Source organism: Peromyscus maniculatus, chromosome 6, assembly GCF_049852395.1.
Source record: "Peromyscus maniculatus bairdii isolate BWxNUB_F1_BW_parent chromosome 6, HU_Pman_BW_mat_3.1, whole genome shotgun sequence".
NCBI lineage: Eukaryota > Metazoa > Chordata > Mammalia > Rodentia > Cricetidae > Peromyscus > Peromyscus maniculatus.
Window position 1 is genome coordinate 117,421,775 of NC_134857.1, and position 12,445 is coordinate 117,434,219.

The 12,445-nt window shown below is 47.4% G+C and overlaps 1 protein-coding gene across 1 annotated transcript in view; it reads right to left on the reverse strand.

Moving 5' to 3' along the window:
* The window catches only part of Dapp1 (dual adaptor of phosphotyrosine and 3-phosphoinositides 1), a 50,690-nt gene extending 38,507 nt beyond the window's left edge, over positions 1 to 12,183 (reverse strand). Inside the window, exon 1 of the mRNA XM_006970327.4 lies at positions 11,970 to 12,183. Coding sequence (XP_006970389.1) covers positions 11,970 to 12,070 — 101 coding nt within the window. The 5' untranslated portion in view covers positions 12,071 to 12,183. The remainder of the gene's footprint in view (positions 1 to 11,969) is intronic.
* Between the last annotated feature and the right edge of the window lie 262 nt (positions 12,184 to 12,445).

A 12,445-nucleotide genomic window follows, 5' to 3' on the forward strand; every position in this document is an offset into this window, starting at 1 on the left:
TGGCAGTTGACCTTGAAGGAAACAGCGGTGTTATCTCTTCCATGAGACAGTAGCAAATTAGGAAACACCCACTCACTAAATAGTTTTCATAGCTGCCTCTCAGCGAGGTGCAGGAAATAAACGCAACCACAGAGAACACAGGCAGGCTGGATCCAGAAAGTTCATCTTCAATTCAGCCCCTCCTGCCTTCATCCCTGAGCCTTTTCAGGCTAGAACCTTCTAGGAGACTGCTCCAGCGTGCTGAAAACACCAAGGTGTTTTGTCCCTTGGATTTTATTATTTCAATTTGTGGGCCTAAGTTTATGTCTCATTTATGCTCTGTCTTTGAAGAACAGGATTTAAAACTTTTGAAATAACACATGGTATGTATCATTGCATGTACACACACACACACACACACACACACACACACACACACACACACACACACACACACACATATGTTAAAGCACACCCAAGCCAGGTGGTGTGAGGCAGGCAGGTCTCTGTGAGTTCAAGGACAGCCTGGTCTACAGAGTGAGTTCTAGGACAGCCAAGGCTACACAATGAAACCCTTTTTTAAAAACCTATAAAATAAAGCACACCCCAAAAGGAAATTTTACAAGAAAAAAAATTTATCCTTCTATATGCTATTTACTTCAATATTTTTTATATTTATTTTGAACAAATATTTCTCTAAACCACTAAATTCACTACCAGACCACTAATGAGTTGTTTGGAAATCAGTACAGAGCCTTGCTACTCAAAATATGGGCTAACCAAATCTTCACCCCCTGAGATCTTTCTAAAAATATATAAAAATCTTGTTCCTCAGGCCCCTGACCTGTTGAGGTTCAAGTGATTTGTACTGAGAACTTGAGAAACATGAATGTGAAAGCCCTTTGATCCTAAGAAGTTTCATTCACTTTTGGAGCCCTAATGGCTTGCGTTTGATGTTTGGCATCAGGAGAAAAGAGAAAGGCAAAGTACTACATGGGTTTCAATAAGAAAAGTCAAGAAGGATCTACAGGTTAGCACAGTCCGAAATCCCACACGGCTGATGTCTTAATGTTGTATGGTACTGGATCTCATGGAAAGTAGGAAAGATCCAGGGAAGATGATCGTGGTCTGGGCTTAAGAACGGATATCTGCTCTATTTGGTGGTAAGAGAAAGGACATCTCAAGAGGAAAGCACTCAAGCAAAGACATTGGGGTCCGTTTATGTCTGGCACATATGGACAGCAGAACGCCTAGCTGAAGCACAGGGTCTGGGTTGGGGAGGAATGCAAAATAGTGTTAGAAAAACTGCTGGTTTGCATACTCATTTAAGGTATATATTTTCCCTTTTCCTTCCTCCCACCTCCCTTCCTGGCAATACTGGGGTTTGAACCCAGAGCCTTGTACATGTTAGGTAAGTATTCTACTACTAAACACCCTCAGCCCTAGAGTATTGCTTTCTTGGTGAGAAAATTTCTTATCAACCCATGCTTATGGATTATTAATATATTTAGTCACATCCTGCCTTCCTGGCAAACAGCAGTGCCCTGGAACTTGGATTCTGTCTAGAGTTATAAAGGGACACACATTTGAACCAAAAGCAGGGATAGAAAACCCTGTTTATAGGAAGGTAGATAAAAGGCTCTGGAGTTGAACAGCTAGCATAAGTACTCAACAATTTTCTTTCTTCTGTTTCAAAATTGTTTCCACTCTTGAACGACAGTGACACCCACTGAGGTCCTGAGACCCCAAACAACAAATGTGTAATGTTGTACCACTCTCCTTCTCTAAAGCCAAGGCACAGATCTGTGGTGGAACCCACAGTTGGGCTTCACATTGCCTGTGAATGTGAAATCATGAGAGGCCTCCAGGGGGCTTTCCCAATCCAAGCTGTCTTCACTTGGGTTGATCTGACCTTTGCTCCTGAGTTGCCCCATTGAATCGCTTGGGCGTTGATTTCATTTGTGTTCATTTGTACATAGAGTCAGTGCTGGACGCTTCAACCATATGAAAGGCCAAGCTCTTGGCCGCTCTCTGTCATCAGAAAGTGTCAGCGCAGGATAAAGACGTCTCTTATTTAGCTCAAGAGCTCTCGGTGCTGTAGCTGGTATTACAGTCAGGCTATACCCAAGACAAGATGGTCTTGCCTATAGAAGCATGTGAATGCACACACCCACAGGGTTGAATTTAACTTCTCAAGCAGAGAGAGGCAAGCAGAAGCTATACACAGGGTTGAGGAAGTTCAAAAACAGCTCAGGTAGGCGCAGCACACTGTCGGGGGAGGCTGAGTCTCCCCACGGTCTTTCCAGTAGGGAGTTTTCGGTGATGGAATCAGCATGGCTGGGACTTTCCACGTCACTGCTCTAAATGTCCCACTTGTATATCCTACTAGCAGAGCTAAATGACGAGGCTGGTTGTCCCAGGCTTTAGGAAACAGACCTGGGTGACAGCAGAGGCAATGCAAATACCTAGCAACTAAAGCCACAGGATCAACCTGTTGTTGAAGGATGAGGAATGAGACCGGAAGTTCCTGGAGAAACAGATAGAGGAAGAGGTGCAGAGACTGAGAGACACAGGAGTCAAAGAGACAGAGATCCAGCAGGGCATGGTGTGCAAGCCAGTAATTCCAGCATGGGAGCGAGGCAGGAGGATTAGGAGTTCAAGGCCAGGCTAGGTTACATAGTTAACCCAAATCTCAAAAGATGAAGGAAAAAATGAATGAAAAAAAAGGGGGGGGGTGGCTTCTCTCATCAGGACCGACCTCCAAGTGGAATCAAAGCAGGGAAGAGATTGAAGAAAGGGAGAAAGAAGAAGGGAGGGGCAGAGAAGGAGATGAGAGCACTCATTCCCACGGCTCACACAACCAGGCAGAGGTATGTGTGTTGTGCACAGTCAGGAACATTAAGTAGTGACCTGGAGACACGTGGACAGCTACCCAGTCATCTAGACCACAGAGGCAGAGAACACAGCAGTCACACAAAGAGAAACTCACAGCGTAGACCCTGCGACAGGTTCACAGGTATTGGGAGCAACTGAAGGACACAGACACTAACTGGAGAGAGCGGTGGACATTGCATCTCATCACTGCAAGTTCCTTGTGTTTGGTCCCCAAGGCATCTGGCCGTGTTAGAGCATCTTTCTCCAAAGGGTGTGACACAGGAAATGCTTAGTGTGCACTGGGAGAAACGTTCTGTGGGTAGGAACTTGAAGATGCCTAGACTGACTCGTCAGGGATCCCAAACCCACGGTTCCCTCAGAAGGCTCTGTCTCTGAGGGAAATTAAGTTGATTGTGTACTTCCTCTGATCACTGGTGCGTCCCTCAGAAAGCGCTGGTTCAGGGTTAGCTGTTTTAGGACTATGCTTGCCAGTGGCAACCTACTCTTGTGGGTGTGGGAAAGAGCCCTCAACCTCAAGGAATGTTATGGGCAGGTAGGTCCTTATTCCATCTCTTCTCCTGCATGGTTCCAACTGTATTGGTTTAGTTCACCAAGAAAACACCTTGGATGGAAGAGGACAAGTAAGTAGGGTATGACATCACTAGACTGAAGTCAGCAGCCTTGAGTTCTAGTCTTGGCTTTGAGTAGACAAACGCTGATCCACCCGTTCTTTGAAAGCGCATATGGAAAAGGCAAATGAATGGCCTACAGTCCTGCTCCCAAAGGGCTCCCCTCTAAAAGGAGGGGTGAAGAATGCTGTGGGATGTTCTGTATGTTAAATGTGTTGCTCTGATTGGTTAATAAATAAAACACTAATTGGCCAGTAGCCAGGCAGGAAGTATAGGCAGGACAAGGAGGGAGGAGAATTCTGGGAAGGGGAAGGCTGAATCAGAGAGACACTGCCAGCTGCCATAATGAGAAGCAGATGTTAAGATACTGGTAAGCCACGAGCCACGTGGCAACTTATAGATTAATAGAAATGGGTTGATTTAAGATATAAGAACAGTTAGCAAGAAGCCTGCCACGGCCATACAGTTTGTAAGTGATGTAAGTCTCTGTGTGTTTACTCGGTTGGGTCTGAACAGCTGCGGGATCAGTGGGTGAGAGAGATTTGTCCTGACCATGGGCCAGGCAGGACCAGGAAAACTCTAGCTACAGAAGTAGGTGACCTAACCCCTGAACACAATAGCGCCGACACCTGCAAAGTGTCAACTCTCAACCCAAAATGTGAAAGGCACAAGTGTGAATCAGAACAATAGGAACAGTAATCCAAACCCAGGCGGCTTTAGAAATATACAGCCCTCAAGCAAACAAAAGAAGAAAGTAGAAGACATGTGTGAGTCGGAAAGCAGCCATCTTAACTCTTCTTTCCCTCTTACTAAAGGATCTCTCTGTGAAAACAGGTATTAGTGTGCAGTTTGTGCCTAACCCAGGGTCCCGGAGGAAGCCTCCATTGTTCGGAGGTCTCCTTCCATCATGTGTGTCAGGCCTATATAATTCCATGTGTGTCTCCAAAACACAGCATTCTCTCATGTAATTCTCATGCCAGTATAAAATAAATGGCTATGTGCATGCGTTTTAAAGGTGCAAATCTTTTAGAGTACAGATAACTTAGTCAGACACTAGGTGGTAGGGCTTGGGGTGGGTGGCGGTGAGGGGTATCTGCTGCAGAGCAGCGGAAGGAGAGCAAGGGGGCGGTGCTAAGACCAAGCTGGGCTCCAGGCAAGTGCGTAGCAGGGAGCAGGAGCCAGCTGGTGAAAAGATTACTATCCGAGCCGGGAATCAAGCCAGGGTTTAAAAAGCAAACTCATGGGGCTGGTTCTGAAAGTGAAATTCTACAGCAGCCAGGTGGTCGCTTTGCTAGAGCAAGCCAGACTGAATGCTGATCTCCAGCTGGAGCCTGGGATGTCTTAGCCCTCCAGTCAGTCTTGTCTGCTTTACCTCTTTACTCATGACCCTCCCATCCTCCCCCACCCCCACCCCTATAAAGTGCTATATTTTTTTATTCAGCTGACAAACATCATCCAGGGCCACACTGTGTCCTCGCAGAGACAGGCAGTGTAAAGCCCTCAGCCCACATCGCTGCGTGTTCTGGCACAGGGTGCACTTTGCTTCTGCACAGGCCAGGCTTTCCTTCCATATCCTCCCGGCCTTACACATCGTCCTCCCTCATTCAATAGATGGATCCAAAGAATGCAGCAAAGCAGCCCCTCCCAATGTGAGGAACCTGTGGGGCAGCGTTCCAAATCTGTAAGTGGAAGGAAATCGCCCATGGGAGGAAAAGAAGAACACAGCTCAAGAGGAAACTAGCTGGAGCCCAAACGTCCCAGACAGTTCACTACTTACACAGCCAAACAGCCATGGCAGAACTGCTTCCACTTTTAGAATTCAAGATTTCAGAAGAGTTCACAGAAGAATGAGCCCTGTCACTCTTCTGGGTGTCACAAAATCTCTGTTGACACTTCTGACTTGATAATGTTCTTAGCCTGTTCTGTTTTCTTGTTTGTTTGTTTTTTGTTTATCCTAGCCCAGGAAATTGAACATACACAGAGTTCAGTAAGGTTCTGGCTCGTTGGCATATTGGCCTGTCCATATGACCTATCTATTGTGAAGTAGGGAAGGAGTGACACCTTTTATAGTAAGTTGTGCTAATGTGTAGCAGTTCTAGAACTTTCTTTTCCCTTTAGTCCACATGTGCACCAAAAAGTGCACCCTGCTAGTGAAAAGGCAGAAGTTTGAGAAAAATTAGGAAGTTGTCTTTGTGGTCAAGCATGTGGGTTTTGTAAACCCGGGCACTTTCTCACGTAGGTAACACCAGCGATATGTGAAGCAACTGAGTTCCTACAGGCAAAGGCCGAGAGACTGTTGTGAGTGGGGAGCCTGCAAGAATGAATGGTCGCCATTATTGTTTAGTTGGTCAGCTCAGCAAGGCAGTAATGCACAGTGGGAGTCCGTTAGCTGTGGCTAATCCCCTCCTCACCTCCTCAGCCCCACTGACCGGGTCAGTACCCTCTACCCTCGGCTTTGAAAGTCCCCACCTCTACCTACAAAGGAGTGCCTGACACTTGCCTGATCCTGCACTGTGAGCACCGTGAAGGCTCAGCCGTGAAGGCTCAGTGCAGCAATGTGTGAGATGGGCACAGTGTTGGTGCATAGTAGGTCTGCATGGCTAATGCCCGTCACAAAAGGGAAGCTACCTGGCTTGTAACATAAGCATGTGCGTTGGACCTAGACATTTCTGGAACTTTAGCCAGCTGGATGGCTCAGGTCCTGAGACTCCTTACATGTGAAGCTGGAATAAGTGTGTTCAGGGAGGCCAGAGTGAGGGCCTGCAAAGTGGCTGCCTGGTAATGTATTTATCATCATGTATTTCCTGGGCCAGCAAGCTGTCAGCCAAGGGTCAGTTCTGCCAACCATTCATTTTGTGTGGACTGAGAGCCAAGGATGGTTGAACAGTTTGAAATGGTTAGGGGAAAGTGTGTGTGTGTGTGTGTGTGTGTGTGTGAGAGAGAGAGAGAGAGAAAGAGACAGAGACAGAGAGAGAGAGAGAGAGAGAGAGAGAGAGAGAGAGAGAGAGAGAGAGAGAAATTGAATATAAAACCCACGTGTCGCTGTCCATAGCCAATGTTTGGTTTAAGCACTATCAAGCTGTGTGTGTGTGTGTGTGTGTGTGTGTGTGTGTGTGTGTGGTGTTTCTTAGGTTTGTTTAGTGCAACAACAGTCGCACATATGAGTAGTTGTAGTGAAGTCGTGAAGCCAAAATTTTGTGTCACCTGTACCTCTACTAAAAAGCTGACCTTCTGGTTGTTGCTGTGTTTTTTGCCAGCCTCTGACTTTCTCTTACATGTGAGAGACAACAACGGTTCTGTTTTCCTCCTCCCTTCCTTTTTAAAGACAGGGCCTCACTAGCTCAGGCTGGCCTCAAACTCCCAAATCCTCCTGCCTCAGCATCCCAGGTGCTGGGTACTCACATGTACTCCCCACTTTGCAAATCAAGTATTGTTAAGGACAGGGGAACTCTTATTAAAAAAAAAAAATCCCTATTAAAATGACAGTCCGCGAAGAGAATGTATCTGTGTGTGCAAACATTTATTTTTAAAGAATCAGATCTTTAGGCTGGGCGGTGGTGGCACACGCCTTTAATCCCAGCACTCGGGAGGCAGGGCCAGGCGGATCTCTGTGAGTTCCAGGCCAGCCTGGGCTACCAAGTGAGTTCCAGGAAAGGCGCAAAGCTACACAGGGAAACCCTGTCTTGAAAAACCAAAAAAAAAAAAAAAAAAAGGAAGAAGAAGAAGAATCAGATCTTTGCTTTTGCTTTAAGTTACTCTGGAAAGGACCACTGTATAGGCTGGCTTCAGACTGAAATCAGCCAACTCCCAGGTCTGAGTCTTACGCTTGTATAATTTGCCTGAGGCTAGGGAGTAGTGGCCATGAAATCTCTGAGGAGAAGGGATGGTGCATTCCTGGCTGCTGGAAGCAGGAATTCCAGGGACTCTTAGAAAGAACACAACAGAAGGCCTCTCCTCTTTCTTTCACCAGTAGGATTGAGGGCATTTCTATCTTTGAATTTCCAGACAAGGTTCCACAGGGAAGCTTAGTCTACCTCCATCTTAACCTCTGCGGAGGCTTTCATGTTGTCAGCAGAGGTTGCCATGCCAACAGTTGTCCTTCCTGGGTCACCTTCCTTTGATAGCCGGATCTGTCTGCCTTATTATCAATTAAAAGCTCTGAGACTCATCTGGAGATTTGCCTTAGACCTGTCTTTGAACCTTACGCAAAAGACCCAGAGTCCTCCCCACCCTTTCCGCCTGTGCCTGTGTGTCCTGGTGGACATGAAGTGTGACCTGGCTGCTCCTCTGTCCAGGCTCTCCGTAGGAGGGTCTGTGGTTGGGTTATAATCCCTTATCAAATAAGACCTGCAAATCTGGACCCGAGGCTCACCCAACACCACCCCCTGCCCTGCGAGTTCTGACAGTGCTGTGGTGCTGGGCCCTGGGCCTTGTTGGGGTGTCGACATGGGGAGCTGTAGCGGGGTGGTCTGAGTGCCGAGCTTCTTAGTGCCTGACCCACCCGCACCTCTCGGTTTGGAAAGCAGACAGAGTGGACCTAGCTGGTCCCACAGAGCCAGCCCCTGCCTTGCTCACTCCCTGGGCCTGCCCTGTTCCTGCACAAACAGAGCTTTGTCTCGCCCAGCCTCCGGGGCTCACTGAGGCACTGAAGAGGAAAGTAAGTGCCTTTGACTGGCACTCTAATGGAGCTGAGAGGCTCCATGGGGTCCCAGTCTCTTCTAGAGACTATGCAGCCAGTGTTCTGCCAAAGTCCTGGGTGTGCTGGTGGGGCCAGGGGTGGGTTTGCTGCAGTTCTGGGTTCAATTCGCAGTATTTACATATTCCAGAGCCTGAAGCAAAATAGGGACCAAAGAACCGAGGTTAATCCCCACCCCTTTCTGGGTGTGTGTGCCTCCACTAAATTATCTCTTTACATCTACATAATACACAAGGCCCCTATGTTAATATTCTGACCCGCCCCTTGAAATCCCACCCCTTGGGGCCACCCTGCATCATGAAGTAAAAGACTCATTCATCTCTCTGTCTCTGTCTCCGTCTCTCTGTCTGTCTCTGTCTCTGTCTCTGTCTCTGTCTCTGTCTCTCTCTCTCTCTCTCTCTCTCTCTCTCTCTCTCTCTCTCCATTCCCACAAGGTGTGCATTCCTCTGCTTTCTCTCCCTTCTCTTTCTTCCTTGTCTCCCTCTTTCCTATCTTTCTCTTCACCTCTCTATTATAATAAACTCTCCCTGTGGAAGCAGCGCCTGGGTGTGAATGACTTTCCACACTGCCACCCCCTCTCACGTGTGGGATACCCTGGGGGCTCCCCACTCATGCAAATTCGTAACACCCTGGTTTCATCCCTGTCACCGCACAAACAAAACAACAACAACAACAACAAAAAAAAAAACATCTAACGACTGAAATAGCCCATTGAAATAATTTTAAAATTCAGGTCATCAAACCTAGACATCTTTTATCTCTCGATTACAAAATGAATCATTTTTAGAAAGTGGAGCTTTGAAAAAACTGGATTATTCTGGAGGCTTGGTACAGATCATGCATCACCAAAGTGGATTAAAGGTTCAAAGACTGAGTTTCAGTTATCCTCAGAATTCAGCCAGAGGCAACAGGTCCTTGCCAAGATTCTTCCCTTATCTCTTATGAGAAACTTATCACTGGTGTGCCGTGTGCCAGGGGCAAGGGTTGGCTTCTGCTAGTGATTAAATAGTGTTGCAGAATGGAGCATAAATCACCAGCGGTTTTATTTGTTTATTGGGAGAGAAAAATAGCTCCAAATGGCCAGTGTCTGGAAATACGGCAGTTCTAGAAATCAAGGCTTTCTTTGTTCCCCACACAGGTAGACCATTGGTTATGTTTACATGAATTGTGTTCCTTCCTGGTTTTCAAGGAGGTGAAAACCTGCTAACATTGACTCTAGTGGCAATCACACCCTTAAAGTTGAAATGGGTGAATTCATATGTGAAATGCACCTCAATGGAGTTATTAGCCACAAGGTCCCAAACTCCCAAACAGAATGCCAGAACTTATTAGTGATTTTAAGATTTAGGGGCATGCCTACCAGAATTAAAATAAATGATAAAACTGTGCTTAACACTTCAGAGAATATACATTGTGACCTTGATTCTCAATTCCAGTTCTGCTTTAGAGACTTGTAGAAGAAGGAAACGTTCACCCAAGAGACAGACATTTTTTGTGCCATGCACAGCCTGGGCACCAAGAATTGAAACCAAACAAAGGCCGGAGAAGTGATTGAGTTGGTAGAGTTCATGCCCCGAATACTGGAAGCCCTGCATAAACTGAGGTGCGGTGCTATACACCTGTAATCCCAGCCCTTGGGAAGCAGAGTCAGGAAGACCAAGAAATTCAAGTCATTCTCAGTTACCTCAAATTGGAAGCTGCTACATGAGACCTTGTGTCAGACATAAAAGCAAGAATTAAAAAATAATAATAATAAAAAATAAATAAAAATGCCCCTGTCTGTCTTGTGCACAGAGAAGGTTGAGACCCATGCTCTAGAACAGTTTCTTCTACTAAAGTTTACATTGTTCCTGAAATCAAACTCGTGACATTCAAGAAAAAGTCCAGGTCTTCTGAAATTGAGAAGTCTGGACCCAAAGGTAGCACTTCCTTTGGGCCCTCCGGACTTAATATCAGGTGTGTACTCTTTGCCCAGGGAGGGAAGGCCGTGGTTCACCTGCAGTGGCATCACTCTGTCCCGAAATCTGCATCAGTGCCGGCCCAGATACACAGTCAGGTTTCAGTTGTGTCCTCTGTGTGTGCTCAGAGTGCTGAAGCATGGATCCTGCCTTTAGGATTTGTTTAATTAAAGAGACAGCGTTAAATGTTTTCTGGGTCTGACTTCTCCTTTGAGGTCTCTTCCTTCAGGGGGCCAAGGGGGCAGAAAATAGCTGCAATGCCTTATGAGCTGGTCAGCCAGGCTGCAGCTGCGGTGCGTGCCTCTAAGCCGGGTTTGGATACCCTCAGAGGAGCCCTTACCTCTTCTCTTTCAGATTCGAAGGGAGGCACAAAGAGATTCTGGGACTCTGAAGGCCACATAAGGAACTTCCTTTATTGAACATCCTAGCTGTCAAGTCTGGTTTGCCAAATGAGGGCGCAGGTCTCAGCTGAGGCCTTAGCTTTGACTCTAAGGAGTTATTGAGAGCTATTTTTAGAATTTTTATTAGTTCATTATTATTGTAGGTGTACAGTGTGTGTGTGTGTGTGTGTGTGTGTGTGTGTGTGTTCTGTGTGTTCTGTGTGTGTGGTGTGTGTGTGTGTGTTCTGTGTGGTGTGTGTGTGTGTGTGTGTGGTGTGTGTGTGTGTGTGTGTGTGTGTGTGTGTGTGTGTGTGTGTGTGAATGAGAATGTGGGTCCCCGCCTGCCACATCACTCCTGTGGAGGTCAGAGGACAACTCTGTGGAGTCAGCTCTCTCTTTCCACCACATGGTTCCAGGGAAAGAACTCGGGTTATCAGGCTTGGCCTCAAGCACCTTTATTTACGTGCTGAGCCAGCCGAGTGCTGTGAGAAGTTTTACAGTAGCGTAATACAGAAAGATACAATCTGTGCAGGGTAGACAGCGATTTCAACCCATCTTCAGAGGAGGGTGGAGCCTCGGGCAGGTGCAGCTCAGCTTTGTAACTTCACTGATGTGGCTGATAAGGACAGGGTTTAAACCCTTTGGTGCTCGCTTTTGTCCTTCGCAAGATGACAGCAGGTCTTATGTCATCGGCGATGAGGAATTCCAGCTGCTTACATAGACAGCAAGTCCAGCTTCCCCTCTCCTGGGAAGCACAGTGTGGGGCGCCCCATCCTCTCTGAGTAGCCCTTGCTTCTTGACTAAATGTCCTGATGAGCAGTGTCCTCGGGTTCCCTCCCTTCTGATGGTCTCACCTAACCTAAACTTACCTACCTGTCCATATCGGAACTGCCACTCCCCTGTTCTTGGACTGTGGCCGTCTAAAAGGCTGTGTTGCCTTTACCCCTGTCTCTACACGTCTATGCAAGAGCTCACAAGTGCCATGTCAATCGGAAGAACCATATAAACTAGATTGCCGCACAAACTTCCTTCTTTAGAAAAAAAAAAATCCCTTTTGCTCAGAGCACTGTGTTCTGTTTATGGAACCAGCGGCGCCCGAACTCTTGAGCTCACGTTACTGATAAACCAGAACACCATCAAAGGAACCGGGCATTTCTGCTCACACATCCCACCTTCTCCACCTGCTGCCCCAGTTGTTCAAGGATGCCCAACAGTGGGTTTTTGTCTCATTTTCTCAATCTCAGCGTTTTCACTTCTAGAAAAACAACTTAAACTTACACTCTTACAATGAATCAGCGCCCCCTCCCCAAAAGGAAGCTCCCACAAATCAACAGAATAGCCAGGAAGAAGATTGGGGGGTGGCAGAAGGGAGAGACATACTGGAAACACTCGCGAATCGAAGCCAACGTGGACATGGAGTGGCAAGTCACACTCACGAAGAAAGCGCTCTTACCCCAAGTCCTGGAGCAGATCTGCTCCTCCATCCGACTGACCCCACAGCTCTGAGGGATCCTCGGTGCTCATGTTCCTGCCCAGAAGTTCTGCTCTGCCCATTCGTCCCTTTGCTTCCGCCTGTTGACCCCTTGCCAGGTGCTGGAGAGAGAGATGGGATCCAGTGCGGGACACACTGCTCCTCAGTGAGACCGGAGCCTGCTGTGGCTGAGGCTCTGACTAGCTAGGAAGTGAAACTCGGTTGCTCCTCCCACTGACACTGCCACCCTGGGCCTGAGGCACAGGCAGGGTTGTTCTGTCAGTCAGGAAGTGTGTAAACTCAGCAGCACCTCTGACACCCATGGTGCATCGCCAGGTCAGTTTTTGCCAAAGGAACTAGAAAGACCACCCACCCAGGGTTGGACTATTGGTTCAAACTCTCGGTAGGAGGCCAACTGTAGCTTCTCCCTAGTCCTGTTTGCCCACAGTTTGTGTGCC